Source organism: Erigeron canadensis, chromosome 4, assembly GCF_010389155.1.
Source record: "Erigeron canadensis isolate Cc75 chromosome 4, C_canadensis_v1, whole genome shotgun sequence".
NCBI classification, from domain to species: Eukaryota; Viridiplantae; Streptophyta; class Magnoliopsida; order Asterales; family Asteraceae; genus Erigeron; species Erigeron canadensis.
The window spans coordinates 33,865,047-33,880,763 of NC_057764.1; the positions used below are offsets into that span (position 1 = coordinate 33,865,047).

At 33.1% G+C, this 15,717-nt stretch overlaps 3 protein-coding genes across 3 annotated transcripts; 2 read left to right on the forward strand and 1 right to left on the reverse strand.

Annotated features, from left to right (window-relative positions):
* The first annotated feature begins 2,043 nt into the window (after positions 1-2,043).
* Positions 2,044-4,794, forward strand: LOC122598028 (uncharacterized protein C6C3.02c-like). Its single transcript, XM_043770634.1, has 5 exons — positions 2,044-2,151; positions 2,998-3,051; positions 3,194-3,277; positions 3,379-3,551; positions 4,533-4,794. Exons 1-5 carry the CDS (start codon positions 2,130-2,132, stop codon positions 4,623-4,625), a joined length of 426 nt encoding a protein of 141 aa, XP_043626569.1. The 5' UTR covers positions 2,044-2,129; the 3' UTR covers positions 4,626-4,794.
* Positions 4,795-5,558: 764 nt separating this feature from the next.
* On the reverse strand, positions 5,559-7,719 carry LOC122598474 (gamma-glutamyl peptidase 5-like). The gene is made up of 4 exons (XM_043771065.1): positions 7,332-7,719; positions 6,216-6,368; positions 5,965-6,132; positions 5,559-5,866 (listed from the first exon to the last, which is right to left on the reverse strand). Exons 1-4 carry the CDS (start codon positions 7,629-7,631, stop codon positions 5,765-5,767), a joined length of 723 nt encoding a protein of 240 aa, XP_043627000.1. The 5' UTR covers positions 7,632-7,719; the 3' UTR covers positions 5,559-5,764.
* A 5,272-nt stretch (positions 7,720-12,991) lies between these two features.
* LOC122595879 (40S ribosomal protein S11) lies at positions 12,992-14,751 on the forward strand. Its single transcript, XM_043768351.1, has 6 exons — positions 12,992-13,082; positions 13,176-13,216; positions 13,302-13,402; positions 14,006-14,150; positions 14,256-14,345; positions 14,454-14,751. Exons 1-6 carry the CDS (start codon positions 13,071-13,073, stop codon positions 14,542-14,544), a joined length of 480 nt encoding a protein of 159 aa, XP_043624286.1. The 5' UTR covers positions 12,992-13,070; the 3' UTR covers positions 14,545-14,751.
* The last annotated feature ends 966 nt before the right edge of the window (positions 14,752-15,717 follow it).

Below are 15,717 nucleotides of genomic sequence, written 5' to 3' on the forward strand. Positions count from 1 at the left end.
CCACTAAATTTTGTTTTCCTAACCATTTATTGTTTTTTAATAAAAAAATATCTTTTTAACGTTCTTAACTTTTAACTTTTAAGTACTAACTAAGTCATATCAAAAATAAACTCGAGAATTAATCAAGATTTACTAAAGTTAGACACCTTTTCAAGTTCTCTTCTTATTTATTAAATGGTGAGAGGTAGGGATGCGAATGAATGTGGTATCGCCTCGTATCGGTCAGGGTAACGACGGTACAGATCCTGAAATTGACCAAAAGTGAATACCAATTTCCGGTCCCATTTTAATTGGTGTCGGTAACAGTATTGTAACGGGACGGATTAGGATAGTTTATTATATTTAAATGTTGATAGACATTTTGTATGTACAAATTATTTTAAGAGAATAGTCTATCACATATTTGATAAAAGAAACTTAAATCTTTATCTTACTGGTGATAAATTTCCAACACTAAATGAATCATTTAAAGTTGTAAGATAATTATCACCAAATACACTAAGTTTGTCATATTTTATCGAGTAAACACACCAGTTAGTCGGGACTCATCGGAACTTTGCGTGATTCACGGGATTTTCCCGATATCAATACCGTTCAACACCGATCCCGCAAACTATCAAAAATGAGTACCGGTATCGGTCCAACTCGGAATTTGGTATCACTTCCCGCCACCGATACAAGATTGAGATTTGGGAATTTATGCCCATCCTTTGTGAGAGGAGTAAAATATTTGGTTATTATCATTTTGTTTGTTGATAGACTTTTAATTATAATATATTGTAATTGAACGAGAACAAGTATCCCCGCGTTGCGCGGTAAGATGGTGAGGGTCATAGGTAGGTGATATGTTATAGGTCATAGGATGTGATATGTGATAGAATGTCATAGTCAAATGTCTTAACTGTATGGGCTCCGCCCTCGGATTTAAAAATTCGTCGAAAGTCTATCGAATGATAACTCTAATGAAAGAGCATAAAATTTTAAGAACACCCATAAAAATTTTATAATTTATCGATGTACGGTTTTTGAAATAAAATTTTTTGAAAGAATTGGAGGAATAAAATGATTTATGGAGAAGAGAAAAAGTTGTAGGCATTGATGTATGGTACATCATGCATTATACATTGTTGAAATTGAAAATTGAAACCCTATTTGCTTTATAACATAGTATAGATTTATCGATGCACGGTTTTTAAGATAAAAGATTTTGAAAGAATTGAATGAATAAAATGATTTATGGAGAAGAGAGAAAGTTGTAGGCATTGATGTATGGTACATCATGCATTATCATTTGTACATTATTGAAATTGAAAGTTCAAAGTTGAAACCCTATTTGCTTTATAATATAGTATAGAAGTATAGATAAATTATAGGCGGATTTAAGAAAAAAATTTCTAACTTTAAAATATCCCAATCCTTACGAATTCATTGTACAAGAACCTCTTAGTAACACAACATTAGAGTTTGATTATCTTTAATTTAGGCGGAGAAACAATGAAACACATATGTCAATATTTACATGTAAAGTTTATAAATCTGCTACAATTACTAGGTTAAATTTATAAAGATAATTGATTAATCCACTTAATATATTTTTTTGAAAACCTTCTAACAATGTTATCTAAAGATGAGATTTGAAGGGAAAATTAATAAAGTTAGACATTAACATTTAAATGAAAATATTAACAAAGTATTAAAAGAATTCGCTAGTGGATAAATCTCAATCTCTAAAAATCACAAGTATATTCATTGATCCGAACAACTGAAATGATATAAGTTGATAACATACAGCCGCGTCGATGGAATAAAACACGCACCCGATATCCATTTCGATAATCATGCGATTAAAATTTAGAATATTCCATAAAAAAAAAGAAGCCCTAGACGCTTCCAGAAGATTACACCCACAACGCCACAAACGTGTTACAAATTCAACCATTATCTACTAACACACATAATACAACTTATACAGCGTACCTTCCAACCATTAAAGCACACATATATTTTTCCTTTATATAAACACACCCACACTAGCAATCCTTCAATCCTTATTTTTTCCAAACTTTTGTAATAACTTTCTCTCTCTAGTTTTCGTCGCCTCTCTCTCAAGAAAACAAAACAAAATCAACATGCCTCGCAGAAGCTCCGGTGGTTAGTTTCCTTAACCAAAATCATTTCACATTTTAATTTTAATTTCTCATCTATCTACATGTATATATTCTCGATTATTTTTTATCTATATTTATATAGTCACCTATATACCTGACTTCATCATTTCATTAATCTAGGGTTCATTTGTATATATATTTTAGGTATATATATATATATATATATAGGGGTTTTGTTTATAGTTTCTTTTTATATTTTATTTTGTTGACTTGTTCCAAAATCAAATGATACTTTCATAAAAAATTCATGTTAGCTTGAATAATGATGAAAATTTGAAAAAAGTTTTGATATAGACATCATGTTATGTAATCTGAAAATATCTTATAAATGACTAAATGAGATCCTGATGAAGTAAAGTAATGATTATCACAATTTTAGGAACTAAATTTTCAAATAATTCATATTTCAACTAAAAAGAGCAATTTTTTAAACTTGTTTTTTTAATTATATGTTATTGCGTTATTGGGACACTACGGTAAATTTTATAATAGTTAGATTTTAGCATTGCATATTGTTGCATCAAGTCTTTTAGAATTTGGAAAACTATTAAAAGAGATGATACTAGGGTGTCAGTTTTTCGATGCTAAAAAAATAGTTTAAGCCAAGTATAGACGGAATTTGAGTTAGTTAGCTGAGTACTCTAGTGATTAAGTTGGTTCTAAGCTAGCATGGAAATGCGGATACATCTATAGATTAATTTATTTAGACAAGATCGAAATGAGTGCGTATTACTGCCTTACTGGTTGTTATATTTAGAGAGTTTCATGTTATTTGTGCGATTTAATTACCTTTGTATTTGGAGGTCATGTGCGAATGCCTGAATTGCAGGAAGGTCATCTCGTGCATCTGCTCGTGCTCCAGTTCGCAACCCCCCTGCACCAGGTAAATGTTAAACGCTGCTTATGTATCGTTTGTTATTACTCCATATCATTTTACCAGGTCTGGATCTGTGTGTGTCGGTTCTGTTTTCGAGACATGTGTAGGGATTTGTTTACATCTAATACTTGGAATATCATTTTTGCAGTTAACCATGCACCACCTCCCGCTCCTGTTCAGGGTGGCAATGGTGGATCAATGCTTGGACGCATTGGTTCAACCATAGCTGATGGTATGTCAGCATAGCTATGTTTCATGATCTGTTTCTGAACTATGATTGTAATGCATGTTTCTTCCTTTTTCGAATTTCTTATCATGTATTCATGTTTGTAGGGATGGCTTTTGGTACCGGAAGTGCTGTTGCTCACAGGGCTGTGGATGCTATCGTGGGTCCTCGTACTATTCAGCATGAACATGTTGGCACTGCTGCTCCACAGGCTGCCCCTGCTGCTGCCACAACATCTTTCTCTGATGCCTGTGGCACGCATTCCAAGGCATTCCAAGATGTATGTCTCTAACTCTGTCTGCACATGTATCTATGTCGATTGTGTCATCAATAAAAAAAACTTCAATTTTACTGCAGAGAAACGCAAATACAATAGCCACTAGTATAAGTGTATAACTAAACATTTCATGATAACATATGTTTTCGGTGTATAGTAATCTCTTGCCACTGTTGGCCATTTGCAAGAGTAGGCAAAGGGTAAATTTAAATGGCTTAGTAGAAGTGTAAAGGTAAAGATAAAAATGTGAGGGTAGTCTAAGCTTTGAAAATTGAAATGCATCTGTACTGTTTAAGGCTTGGTTATCTAGGATATTATCTATATCTATACTATATTATAAAGCAAATAGGGTTTCAACTTTCAATTTCAACAATGTATCTATACTATATTATAAAGCAAATAGGGTTTCAACTTTCAATTTCAACAATGTATACATGATAATACATAATGTATCATACATCAATGCCTATAACTTTCTCTCTCCTCCAAAAATCATTTTATTTCTCTAATTTTTTCAAAATCTTTATCTCAAAAACCGTACATCGTTAAATTATAAAAATTCTATGGGTGTTCTTAAAATTTCATGCTATTTCATTAGAGATGTCATTCGATATACTTTCGACGAATTTTTAAATCATAGGGCGGAGCCCGTACGGCTAATACACTCTATGACTTATCACCTCTTATGACCTATCATACTCTGTGACTTATCACCTTCACCATCTCACCGCCGCAACGCGCGGGTACATGCTCTCGTAGAAAATAACATGAATTCGGATAGATGTCTGAAAAGTGAAAACATTATATACAAGTTATTTTTTCCGTATATCCCAGATTGAAGTCAATGGAAGTCGACCTTTTTACCCTTTGGATTACTATAGGATGAATATCTTTTCTGATATCCATGTAGAGGGAAACTGAATAATGAAACTTGTGTAGAATTTCTTGATTTTGATGTAAATTTGGTACTTGTGTCTCGTGCAGTGCCTTAACAGCTCTGGAAGTGACATCAGCAAGTGCCAATTCTACATGGATATGCTGACAGAGTGCAGGAAGAACTCAGCCCTTGCAGTTTGAGTAATTTGTTCTCACCGCCACATGATATCTGAAACTTACATTGAATGTATCTGTTAGGTAGTGGGTTAGTATTTGGTGCTCACATTTAGTACCAATAATTGAATTGTGATCTTGGAGATATGAATTAAGATTCGTTGCTTGCAAATAAATGACATGGATGCTTGTGTTATCCCTCTTTTTAGCAGAGTATGTTCTATATCATTTACTCATGATCCCCTTTGGTGTTTACCGTGGATTTGTTTTTGTGCATTATGCATTTGGCCTTGGGTGCTGGCTGCTTCAGTATATTGTGTTGCATGTGTGAAAATACTTGTATGATGAGTTACTCGTCAATCTTTTTTCCTGGTTAACAGATCATATACATGATCAGTTGATCACAAGTGACAAACACCATCTTTATATTAGTATGTTTACATTTTCATTGTGGTCGTCAGTTTGTTGGGTATATGAAACTGTCTGATGACAGGCTTTGGATGTGTATACGGGAGAGTTTGTCGTGGGGAACTGGGAAGGTGGCGAGATCCCTAATATATGTCCTGTTCGTCATAATTGGAAATAGTACATTCTTATAACCCATGGAAGCTCCTTTGACCATGACCAGCATCCTCAACAAGCTAGTCTGATGGCTGGCACATTTCCATTCATTGTTTTGCTCTGTGTGTACGTCGCCATATATATTTTTCCCTCAGGCAGCTTCTAGCATGCTGTCATTAACAAACGCGTTCCTCCACCTTAAGTATTATGCATGGTATCCTTGATAGATGTTGCTGGTCTAGCTTCCAATGTGGGAATAACAAATTCACCCATCAGTTTTACATATCATCTTTATGCCATATAGTTTTCTTTTCTTAAATGTAGGTTGCAAAAAAGGTTGTCGTTTTTTACATGATCTATTTGGTTTGCGTGCTTGTCCTATAATGATCTTATACCAAGGCCAGAACTTACCATACGGTAAGCAAATCTATTTGCGTCTACAAATTTAAAACAAGATCAAGTTCTCGTCTAATGGTTGGATTTCAAGAAGCCTTTGTAATTGGTATCTGCCATGAGCTCAAATAGATGATGTAAAGCACCAATGTTAATTAATACGAATTTAACTTTATGTCTTGGAGGTGAGCACATCGATCAGTTTATGGTTCTCATATTCTACCCTTGAGAAAGTCTGTACATAGCTTCTTCCAGGCCTCCTTATCAGGGTCGGTCTTGTCCATCTTAGCTCTGGCTTCCATAGCATATGACTCCTGCGTATGTATTGAATATATACGATAACCTTAGCATAACATTTCAATGAACTGAATTACATGATGAATATAAACACGATAATAAGATGCAATTATACCTTAATAAGATTGCGATGGAGAAGGCGGTCAATGAGATGCATAAGAATATCTTTGGTGTATTCGGGGTGTCCTTGCACCCCCATGATGTGATCGCGGTACTTGAACATCTCCACTCGAGTCTTGTTTGACCATGCCAACACCTCCACCTTGGGAGGGAGTTCTTGGACCTGTTTGTTTTTAGACATTGTTACGTATATTGACATAGTTAACATTAACACATACCAAAATAATTTTAGGGAAAAAAATGTACCTCATCACGATGGCATTCGATCAATGAGAGAGTAGCCAGGGTATCCAAACTAAGGGATATTTTTGTGGAAGATACGAAATTGATAGTCCGAACCCCTATATCCCATCCTGAAGTCGCACGGCCAACTTTACCTCCCAAGGCACGGGCTAGTATCTGGTACAAGCAAGGTAATTAGGTAGACGGCCGGGTTATAAGAAATTAAAAATGCATAAGAATTATAGGAAATGTCTACAAACTGATTAATTAAATTAATTGGTACTCGTATTAGATAGTGATGCATAAGAGGAATCACGTAGTATCATATATCTTGATGTAGATATAAAATATAAAATGTATATGTATATGATCATGGTCCATGACATTTTTAATTTCATTAATCAAGTCAATTTATTTCATCTTATCAAAAATAGAAATAAAGGTTAACAAAGTAAATTTAAATTCAAAGTGGCGACAAGAAGGAAATTTAAACATTGTTGCGTTTCATAAAAAATTTAATGGCACCTTTAAATTCAAGTTATTTTACACGAGCATGATACCCGCGCAATGCGGCGACAGTAGTGAAAAAAGCGGTCTGCTTTATTATGGATTTTGAGTAGTTACGTAAAAGAAAAAAAAACCAAAAAAGTCAAAAGGCAAATAAGGTATTTCAAAAACAAAAATATTTAATAAGGAGTGGGGGATTTGCTTTATTAAGGAGTAGAGTTAAGTTTTATCCAAACAATTAAATGCATCCGGGCAAACATCAAACTATTATCCTTACAATTACAATAGGCTAAATGTTCATTTTGTTGTTCACTTGTCACAATACATTAAAAATTATATATTACGTTTTTAAATTGAGTTAACTCCGAATTAATTTGTAGCTTAAAGTCTTTTATGAAAATTCACATCTAATTGAAGAAGGAACACTTTGAATCTTTTGTAATTCTGTGGATATGATACTTTAAAACCTCAAAACTCAAAACACTACATGTAACCAACACAATATATTTTATTGGTCTTTAGCATCTTTCTAGCATGATTGTCATTAAAAAAGCAAGAGAATGTACTCGTGCCTATTTAAAAAAATATATATAATAAAATAATATATGAAATACATATATAGTAGTAACTTGCCTGATGACCAAAGCAAATGCCAAGAACTTTTTTGTTCATAGAATCCAACTTATTGAGCAAAGTGAGAAGCTCACATATCCAGCCATCATTACCGTGTGCATCCTTGCAACTACCTGTGATCACAAAACCTTCATAAACTCCAATCTGTTCATCATCAGGAAAATGTCCACATGACACATGAAACATGTCCCAAACCTCGCCTTCCTCTGCCAGCATTCTCGTAAATACCCCAAAGTAACCCCCGTATTTGTCCTTCACATAATCAGTATCGTCTGCGCATAAAAGTACCGCGAATCTCATAATATATTGTTCCTTCAGTCAAATGATGATGTTTTAATTTTTTTTTGTCACACTACAATAACTATATATGTATGTATATATTAGTATATGAAGTAAGTGGATTGAATTGGATTTCCAAATTAAGGATGAGAAATAAAGAGAGAAAGAATATATTGACGCTTAGTGTAGGAATGAATTTGATTGATTGATTTCTTTGTGATGTTTACATTCACAAAACGTTTCATATATACACACACATGGAGAAATTAAAAAAGAAGTTAAAAACTTAAAAAGATGCTTTACTAACGTCTTTTTCTTCTTATTGTTCATTTAATATACTTAACTTATGTTTAATTTAGATGCTCAAAGGTATCTCGATCACTTCTCTGATAGATTAATTGTATGTGGTTTTAATTTTTTTTTTTATAATTTTTATTGATGATTTTATAGAACGTTTTTAAAAATTTAATTTCTTAATATGACAATGAAGAAAACTTAAATTACGCTCTATCGAATTTCTATACATTATAAGAAACAAACGACCTTTTTTAGTGTTTTGATAACAGTATGATTAGTTAATCTTAGTTTTGAAACCAAACATAATTATGTAACTATTTTAAGTTGATAATTAAAAAAAAATAGTACATTAAAGTGGAAGGAAAGGTATTTTCATCTTATTTTCTCGTTCTGAATTATTAAGTTGTTTTTAAAAATATAGAAATAGTAATGGGATTAGTATCCTGAAATGTAATAAACTTTAGACGAATGTTTATAGTGTGAAATAACTAAAGTTGTATTCATTGTATGTAATCATCTTTAATTAATGTGTATTGTATGTAATAAAATGTATCCGACCAATAAAAAACTATCAAATGACAGCTATATGGTTGCCACGTATGCATTCTTACATACAATACACCTAATTTAAAGATGGAGTTAATTGCAGGATTCGTCCCTGTGGTTTACCCATTTTCGTGGTTTACATCCCTGTTAAGTTTTTTTTAAACAAAACTGTCCAAACTTGTCATATTCTTTGCAAGTTACGTCCCTGTGGCTAACGACATTATTATTTGGCCGTGAAGTCGACGCACGTGAGGTGCATGTGAGGACAGTTTTGTAATCTGCCACCCACAAACAACTTTGTAATTGCACGATTCGTCCCTGTGGTTTGTCCATTTTAGTGGTTTACATCTCTACTCAAGAATCTTTGTGGAATAGATTCAAAGTACGCAAATTTGTTGCATATTCCATCCCTGTGGTCGATGTAGTCAATTTTTTCCCTTTAAATGGAATCACGTGCCACATATGTGAAGGTATTTTCGTACATTCTTCCCAATCCTACACCTATTATTTTTCTCTTTCTTACTTCTTACGACTCCACCAAAATCAATTTAGTTTTTATTTCCTTCTTGTTTTCACCTATCTTTAACATATCATCAAATTCCTCTTTATTCAATTTCCTTCTCATCCAATTATTTTTTAAATTAATTCTTGTGATATTTAGGTTGTTAAGGCTCGAACAAAAAGAAAGTACATATTAATACACATCCATGTATAAAGTCAGAAGGCCCAGAATCCTATAAGTATATATACTAGGTATGTATGTTAATATGTATATGTAAATTCGTAAAATCCAACAAGTGTGTCTATATATATATATATATGTATGTAAAAAACATACAAAGTAGTTGTTCGGGTAATAGAGACACATCAATCAGTGACGGTCCGCGATTGGCTTTCAAAACAGTTTGGTTTGTGGTTTATGGTGGTGACAATGGTGAGAGCTTGGTGGTGGTTGGTTCCAATAGGGAAGCTCATTAATGCGGATTTTGCATTTTTAACTAACCCATCAACAAGTTTGTTTATCTGTATACCCCAAACGTTGTTTAATTCCACCGTAAAAAAATCAATGACAGTTTGCAAATTTTCAAAAAACCCATCAAACTTTTTATGGCACGTGATCCCATTTAACGTAAACATTTTGACGACATCAACCACAAGGGGGGGGAACATGAAACAAATTTGCGTACTTCGGATCTATTCCATGGAAATTTTTGAGTAGGGATGTAAGCAACTAAAATGGACAAACCACAGGGACGAATCGTGCAATTACAAAGTTGTTTGTGGGTGGCAGATTACAAAATTGCCCTCACGTGCAGCTCACGTGCGTCAACTTAACAGCTAAATAATAACGTCATTAGCCACAAGGATGTAACTTGCAAAGAATATGACAAGTTTGGACGGATTTGTTTAAAAAAACTTAACAGGGATGTAAACCACGAAAATGGGTAAGGCGCAGGGACGAAACCTGCAATTAACTCTTTAAAGATGATTACATACAATGAACACAACTTTAATTATTTCACACTATAGGCATTAGTCCAAAGTTTTTTACATTTCGGGATATTTATCCCTATTTTACTTGGTGGCTCTTTTGTTTTGGGCCTGGGCCATCATTTTGTACCCGCTCAATGCGGCGGCGATGGTGGAAAAGACGGTCTAGTGGTGTCGGTGATGGTAGTATTGGCGGTGGTGGTGGTAGTGTCAAGTGGTGTAGGTGGAAATTTTTAGAAGATACGGACTTAAAGTGTTAAGTATTAAAATAAGGGTTTATGGTGTAAATTAATTCATTAAGAGCAAAGTTGGTAATTTATAAAACTCTTTCCATAGTGGGTTTTTATTAAGGGGCAATTTAGTAATTTCGTATGTGACATATGAGTAACTATTTATATTTTGAGGAGGGTGCATAATCTTTATAAAGGAGTATAGATAATAAGTAAGTAACTGCTCAGTGCCGCCTTCCGCGGGTTTTGAGCCCCAATACCTCGACGGTGTATGGGGGAGGTTAAGATGTAGGCAGACCTTACCTCTACCTACGTAGAGAGGCTGCTTCCAGTTTCTACCTAAATGGTACAAAAGGCCCTCCAACCTTTGCATGGGATGAGAATCGAACCCATGACCTCTGTCTCCAAAGGTAAGGGTGTTTACCACTGATCCAACCATGCTGCTTTATGTGGATAAAGGAGTATAGATATATCGTAAAAAAAAATTAAAAATCACAAAGGAAAACTATTCGAATCACCACTTTACGTGGATAATAGATATTTCAATAGGAAGTCTTTGACTGTTATTTCTTTGAAAAGTGAGAGAGAATTGTTGTAGTGTCTATTTATCTTTTTATCTATACTATATTATAAAGCAGATTTTTTTTAGATTTTCAACGTTGAACTTGAAATTTTTAATATTGATTTTAAGTACTTTCTCAAAATGCCCCTCCTATTTATTCTATATTTATCTAAAATAACTATAATACCCTTTCTCTCTCCTCAAATCTCAACCAATCATCTTTTTTCTCTCTCCTCCATAAATCATTTATTTTTCCAATTCATTCAAAATCTTTTATCTCAAAAACCGTACATCGATAAATTATAAAAATTGTATGGATGTTCTTAAAATTTCATGCTCTTTCATTAGAGATGTCATTCGATATACTTTCGACAAATTTTTAAATCCGATGGTGGATCCCGTACGGCTAAGGCATATGACTATCATACTCTATGACATATCAACTCCTATAACTTATCATACTCTATGACCTAGGTATCACCCCACCATCTCACCACCGCAACACGCGGGTACTTGCTCTCGTATCTCTAAGAAGAGAAGATAATATCTTCGGTCACATTGGTGAACGATAGTGAACTCCATATAAGCATAGCCACCAAAGGCCTATCTAAGCGAACGTGTTATTTTCTTTACCAATAATTTTAGTAGTCTCGTTTAATCTTTTTTTTCTCATATTGTAAGATTTAAAATTATTTTTGGGATAAACATCCTGAAATGTAAAAAACTTTGTACGAATGTCTATAGTGTGAAATAACTAAAGTTTTGTTTTGTACCAACTTCTATTTGATGTGATCTTGTATATCTAATCCATGGTGATTAGATAATACACATTGAGGAAAGGTCAGCCTCACGATTTAAAATGAATCCACAAAAGTATGTTCTTTATAGGTTTTTCTTTTACAAGTTAGACAATGGATCGATAAGCCTAGGAGGTGTTGGAATTTTGCTGCCCACCATATATTGTCTATGATGATGATTGCACTAATCTCCTACTTAATGAGGATGGCATCTCCTAAAATAATATGATTCTTATTTTTTTCTTTTCTTTATATTTAGACTTAGAATTTAAGAACCATTACAAATTTGATGGTAGCTAGCCGAGTACAACAAGAGTTATGAAAAAAAAAGAATGTTATATGATACTGTATTTTGAATATACTCAATTAACTGAATTACTAATATATGCTAAGTGCATCACTTTTCAAGAAAGTATATGCGAGATGTTGTACAAACATGCACCAGACTAATATTTTAAGAATAAATTATTAAGATTGTTATATACTCCGTATAAAATTAGTATACGGGCTTGAAGCAAGCAAGCTCCTGCGCAACATTTAAGGGGGTCTTAGCCTTAGAAGTAGGCTTTTTTCCCCCTAAAGTTTGTTTTTTCTTTTTCCATATAACTTTAGATCTTTTACTTTTGACACGAAAGTTTGTTTTATGTAGTTTTTAAACTTTGATCTTACAAACATTTGCCACGAAAGATTCATTTGCTTTAATTTTATCACATGAAATTACTAAACTTTTCGCTTTTTTACTTTTTGCTTTATTTACTTTTTATACTTTTCTTTTTCTTACTTGGACATGAAAGTTTCATTATCCTACTTTTCATCACATAACTTTTTTTTTTATTTTAACTTTTGCCAACTACACGAAACTTTTAACCTTTTTACTTTATGTCACAAAACTTTATTTTTTCTACTTTAGGCACAAAATTTTTGTTTTATTTAGTTTTTAAACTTTCATTTTTCTAACTTTTGCAACGAAAGTTTCATTCTCTTTACTTTTTTATCACATAAATTCCTACCATGATTTGTAAAATTTACGTGTCGTTATCTTTTCTGGGGCAAAATCCGGGTACAAAAACTAGTTATATATAAAAAAGTAAATTAATGGGAACCCCCTAGTCTCATATACTGCATTGTTACCTAGATATAACTTTTTTATATAAATTCATGACTATTACCTATTCAATATGTAAAGGCTAGTTTTTTTCCTTAATTGTTGTCGTGACTCGTGAAAAACTCAAGTTTAGGTTTTGTGTTTATCTTTAGATTTTGTACTAGTTCATCTCTACTGGAAAGCAGCATTTGCATTTTTAAAAAGTAAAATACAATTGGGCCAAAAAATTAACGGGGTGGCTTTTTTTCAGAGGTAACAAAATTCAGTAGCCCAGCCCAAATATACGACCGATCCAGTAAAAGCCCATTAGTATCAAATTATATAGATACACACCTCAAATATAATCTGTCTTCTGTAGCTAGGGTTGTATAAAGTTTCACTCTCTCATTCCCTTTGTGCCTCCGCCATCCACTGAATCTCTCTTCAACAACAATGGCTGAACAGGTCTACATATACATCTACATATATATATATACATATCTGTATCTATATACATAATAGATAATATTAAAATTTATATATGTATTTTTCCAACAGACTGAGAAGGCTTTTTTGAAGCAACCTAAGGTGTTTCTATGGTAATATATCCTACTATCATTTATTTTTATTTTTATTTTTTTAGTTGATAATAAATGATTTAATTTTATGAAAATGATATTACAGCTCAAAGAAAAGTGGAAAGGGTAAGAGGCCCGGAAAAGGCGGCAACAGATTCTGGAAGAGTATTGGCCTTGGTTTTAAGACCCCTAGAGAGGCTATTGAAGGTACTACTAGTTTTAAACAAGTATATATTTATATATGTATATATATGTATGTATGTATGTATGTATTTTATGGAGTTTAAGTTTGGTAGTTTATTTATGTTGTGTAAGTGACATATTGAAGTAGTTATTATTTATGTTAATTTAAGGGATCGGATTAATCTTTTGTATTGCTACATAAAAGTGTTAGTTTAGTTAAGAATATATATTTTGTATTATGGAAAATGTAAAAGTGTTCTCAATGATTTGTTTTTGTCCTGGTTATTTAGCTCAATCTTGATAAGAAATTGTGTTTATAATGATTGAATTGGTGTTCTATATAATAAGAAACAGTTTTATTTATTTGATGTTTTTTTTCTTCTTTATTGTATTCGTGTTATACGGTTCTGCTGCAAGCATATGATTCTTAATGCAACTTGGTGACATGTTTGATTAAGAAGTGATTATTATATGTTGGCGTTTTATACTCTTTTACTGATGATTGTATTTTACTTTGTGTATTTACAAAAGCTATTGCATTTTGTAACAACATTAAGATTTGCTGATATGTTCTGAATTCTGCTGTGTGAACATTATTGATATTGTTATGGTGTTTGATAAATTTAGGAACTTACATTGACAAGAAGTGCCCTTTCACTGGTGATGTCTCCATCCGTGGGCGTATTCTTGCTGGTACATGCCACAGTGCCAAGATGGTAAGGACCATTATTGTTCGCAGGGATTACCTCCATTACGTCAAAAAGTATCAACGGTATGTTATCAGCTTCCTTACTCTAATCCAACTTAACTTTTTTAATTAATATATCGATCAAGTTTTAGCAGTTTTCTAAAGTCATGTTTAACTTTTCTGATGCAGTTATGAGAAGAGGCACTCCAACATTCCAGCTCACATATCTCCGTGCTTCCGTGTGAAGGAAGGGGACCATGTCACCGTTGGACAATGCAGGTCTGTTCCATCTACTTGAATATCTTTTGGAGTTTACTTGTCACATAGTTTTATCGTATGGTGCTATTTGTTTGAGATATATGATTTGAATTTCTTTTGTGTGCTCAGACCTTTGTCCAAGACTGTGAGGTTCAATGTGTTGAAGGTGATTCCAGCTGGATCTTCAGGTGGTGGCAAGAAGGCATTTACAGGCATTTAAGAAGCTTAGTAGCCCCTTTATCTTGTTACATTCTGCAAAATGATTCTGTTTGATTAGCCGATTTTGAAGTGAAACGTGGTTTGATTTAGATCTGGGTTTGATGTTTCTATGGACGTAATTGGTTGCTACTAGTCTTATTCTACATTTGATGTCTAAAAAGATTGTATGACTTTAATATTAGAATCAATTTTTGATTTGGCATGATCAGTCATAGCTTTTCCTTTCTTTTTTTGATTGCTACATAAGCATTTTAACTCTACAATCAATGGATGTCATGATATAAACTGTACTGGCGTCATGAACTGAATGAAGAGTTAGTATTTGTAGTTTGGAAGTATATAAATTCAAATTGTCTTCTCTCTGTAATCTAAAGAAACTGTCTTGAACATACAACTATACAAGAAAGGTGGCTTAGCTGCCGACGGCTTCTTGAGACAGAATCACATTTGTACAGTTATGAGTGAAATTTTCTACTCCTGTATGATGATTTTTGTATTTAAAAAGGTGCAAAAATCGCTCTGATCATTACATATTGGTACTACACACTTTTGAGTGATATTAAAATTTAAACATACACTTTGAGTACATTACGTGCATCAAAGCATAAGTGAAGCTAGGAATATAGAAGCTTTGAAGCAATGAAGCATTATGCTCAAAACATTCTAGGTCCTAAATATAGATTGAAGTTAGTACCTTTGTTGAGTGTCAATACTGATTTCATTACTCCTGAACCCAGAGAAAAACTACCTCGGATGACTCTTCACTCAATGAAAGCATGGCTTCAAAGAAAGTGGTCATGAATCATGTTTGTGATTCCTTTAGTTACTCTTTACACACTATGCAGGACTTCGAGAATATTGCAAGCTTTTGACTAAAGTATGACGTCGAAGTTTCCATCTGTTTTAATGATACAACTGTTCTCAAGTCTAATTCACTTGGTGTAAGATGATTTCTTTTATAGGTCAGCAAAGGGAAAAATGGAGTTGTAACAAAAAGTTAATTATTTCATTGTAATAGTCAATAGTCGCTCGGATAAGATATAAAAAGGATTGAGAATTTGAGATCTTCCAAAGTTATAACCCCTCTCAAGTGATTGAAGTAGAATAATCATTTATATAGCAGGATACTGGTACTGAATACTAAATGATGACCAAAGATCTCAATCTCATAATG

Bases quoted from the DNA above. Each gene is read 5' to 3' on its own strand.
- LOC122598028 (XM_043770634.1), top strand. From the start codon at position 2,130: ATGCCTCGCAGAAGCTCCGGTG. The intron at 2,152-2,997 runs GTTAGTTTCCTT...CCTGAATTGCAG, and splicing joins GCCTCGCAGAAGCTCCGGTG to GAAGGTCATCTCGTGCATCT. The intron at 3,278-3,378 runs GTATGTCAGCAT...TCATGTTTGTAG, and splicing joins TGGTTCAACCATAGCTGATG to GGATGGCTTTTGGTACCGGA.
- LOC122598474 (XM_043771065.1), bottom strand. From the start codon at position 7,631: ATGAGATTCGCGGTACTTTTATGCGCAGACGATACTGATTATGTGAAG. The intron at 6,133-6,215 runs GTACATTTTTTT...AAAAACAAACAG, and splicing joins TCGAATGCCATCGTGATGAG to GTCCAAGAACTCCCTCCCAA. The intron at 5,867-5,964 runs GTATAATTGCAT...ATACATACGCAG, and splicing joins TCCATCGCAATCTTATTAAG to GAGTCATATGCTATGGAAGC.
- LOC122595879 (XM_043768351.1), top strand. The intron at 13,217-13,301 runs GTAATATATCCT...ATGATATTACAG, and splicing joins CAACCTAAGGTGTTTCTATG to CTCAAAGAAAAGTGGAAAGG. The intron at 13,403-14,005 runs GTACTACTAGTT...TGATAAATTTAG, and splicing joins CCCTAGAGAGGCTATTGAAG to GAACTTACATTGACAAGAAG.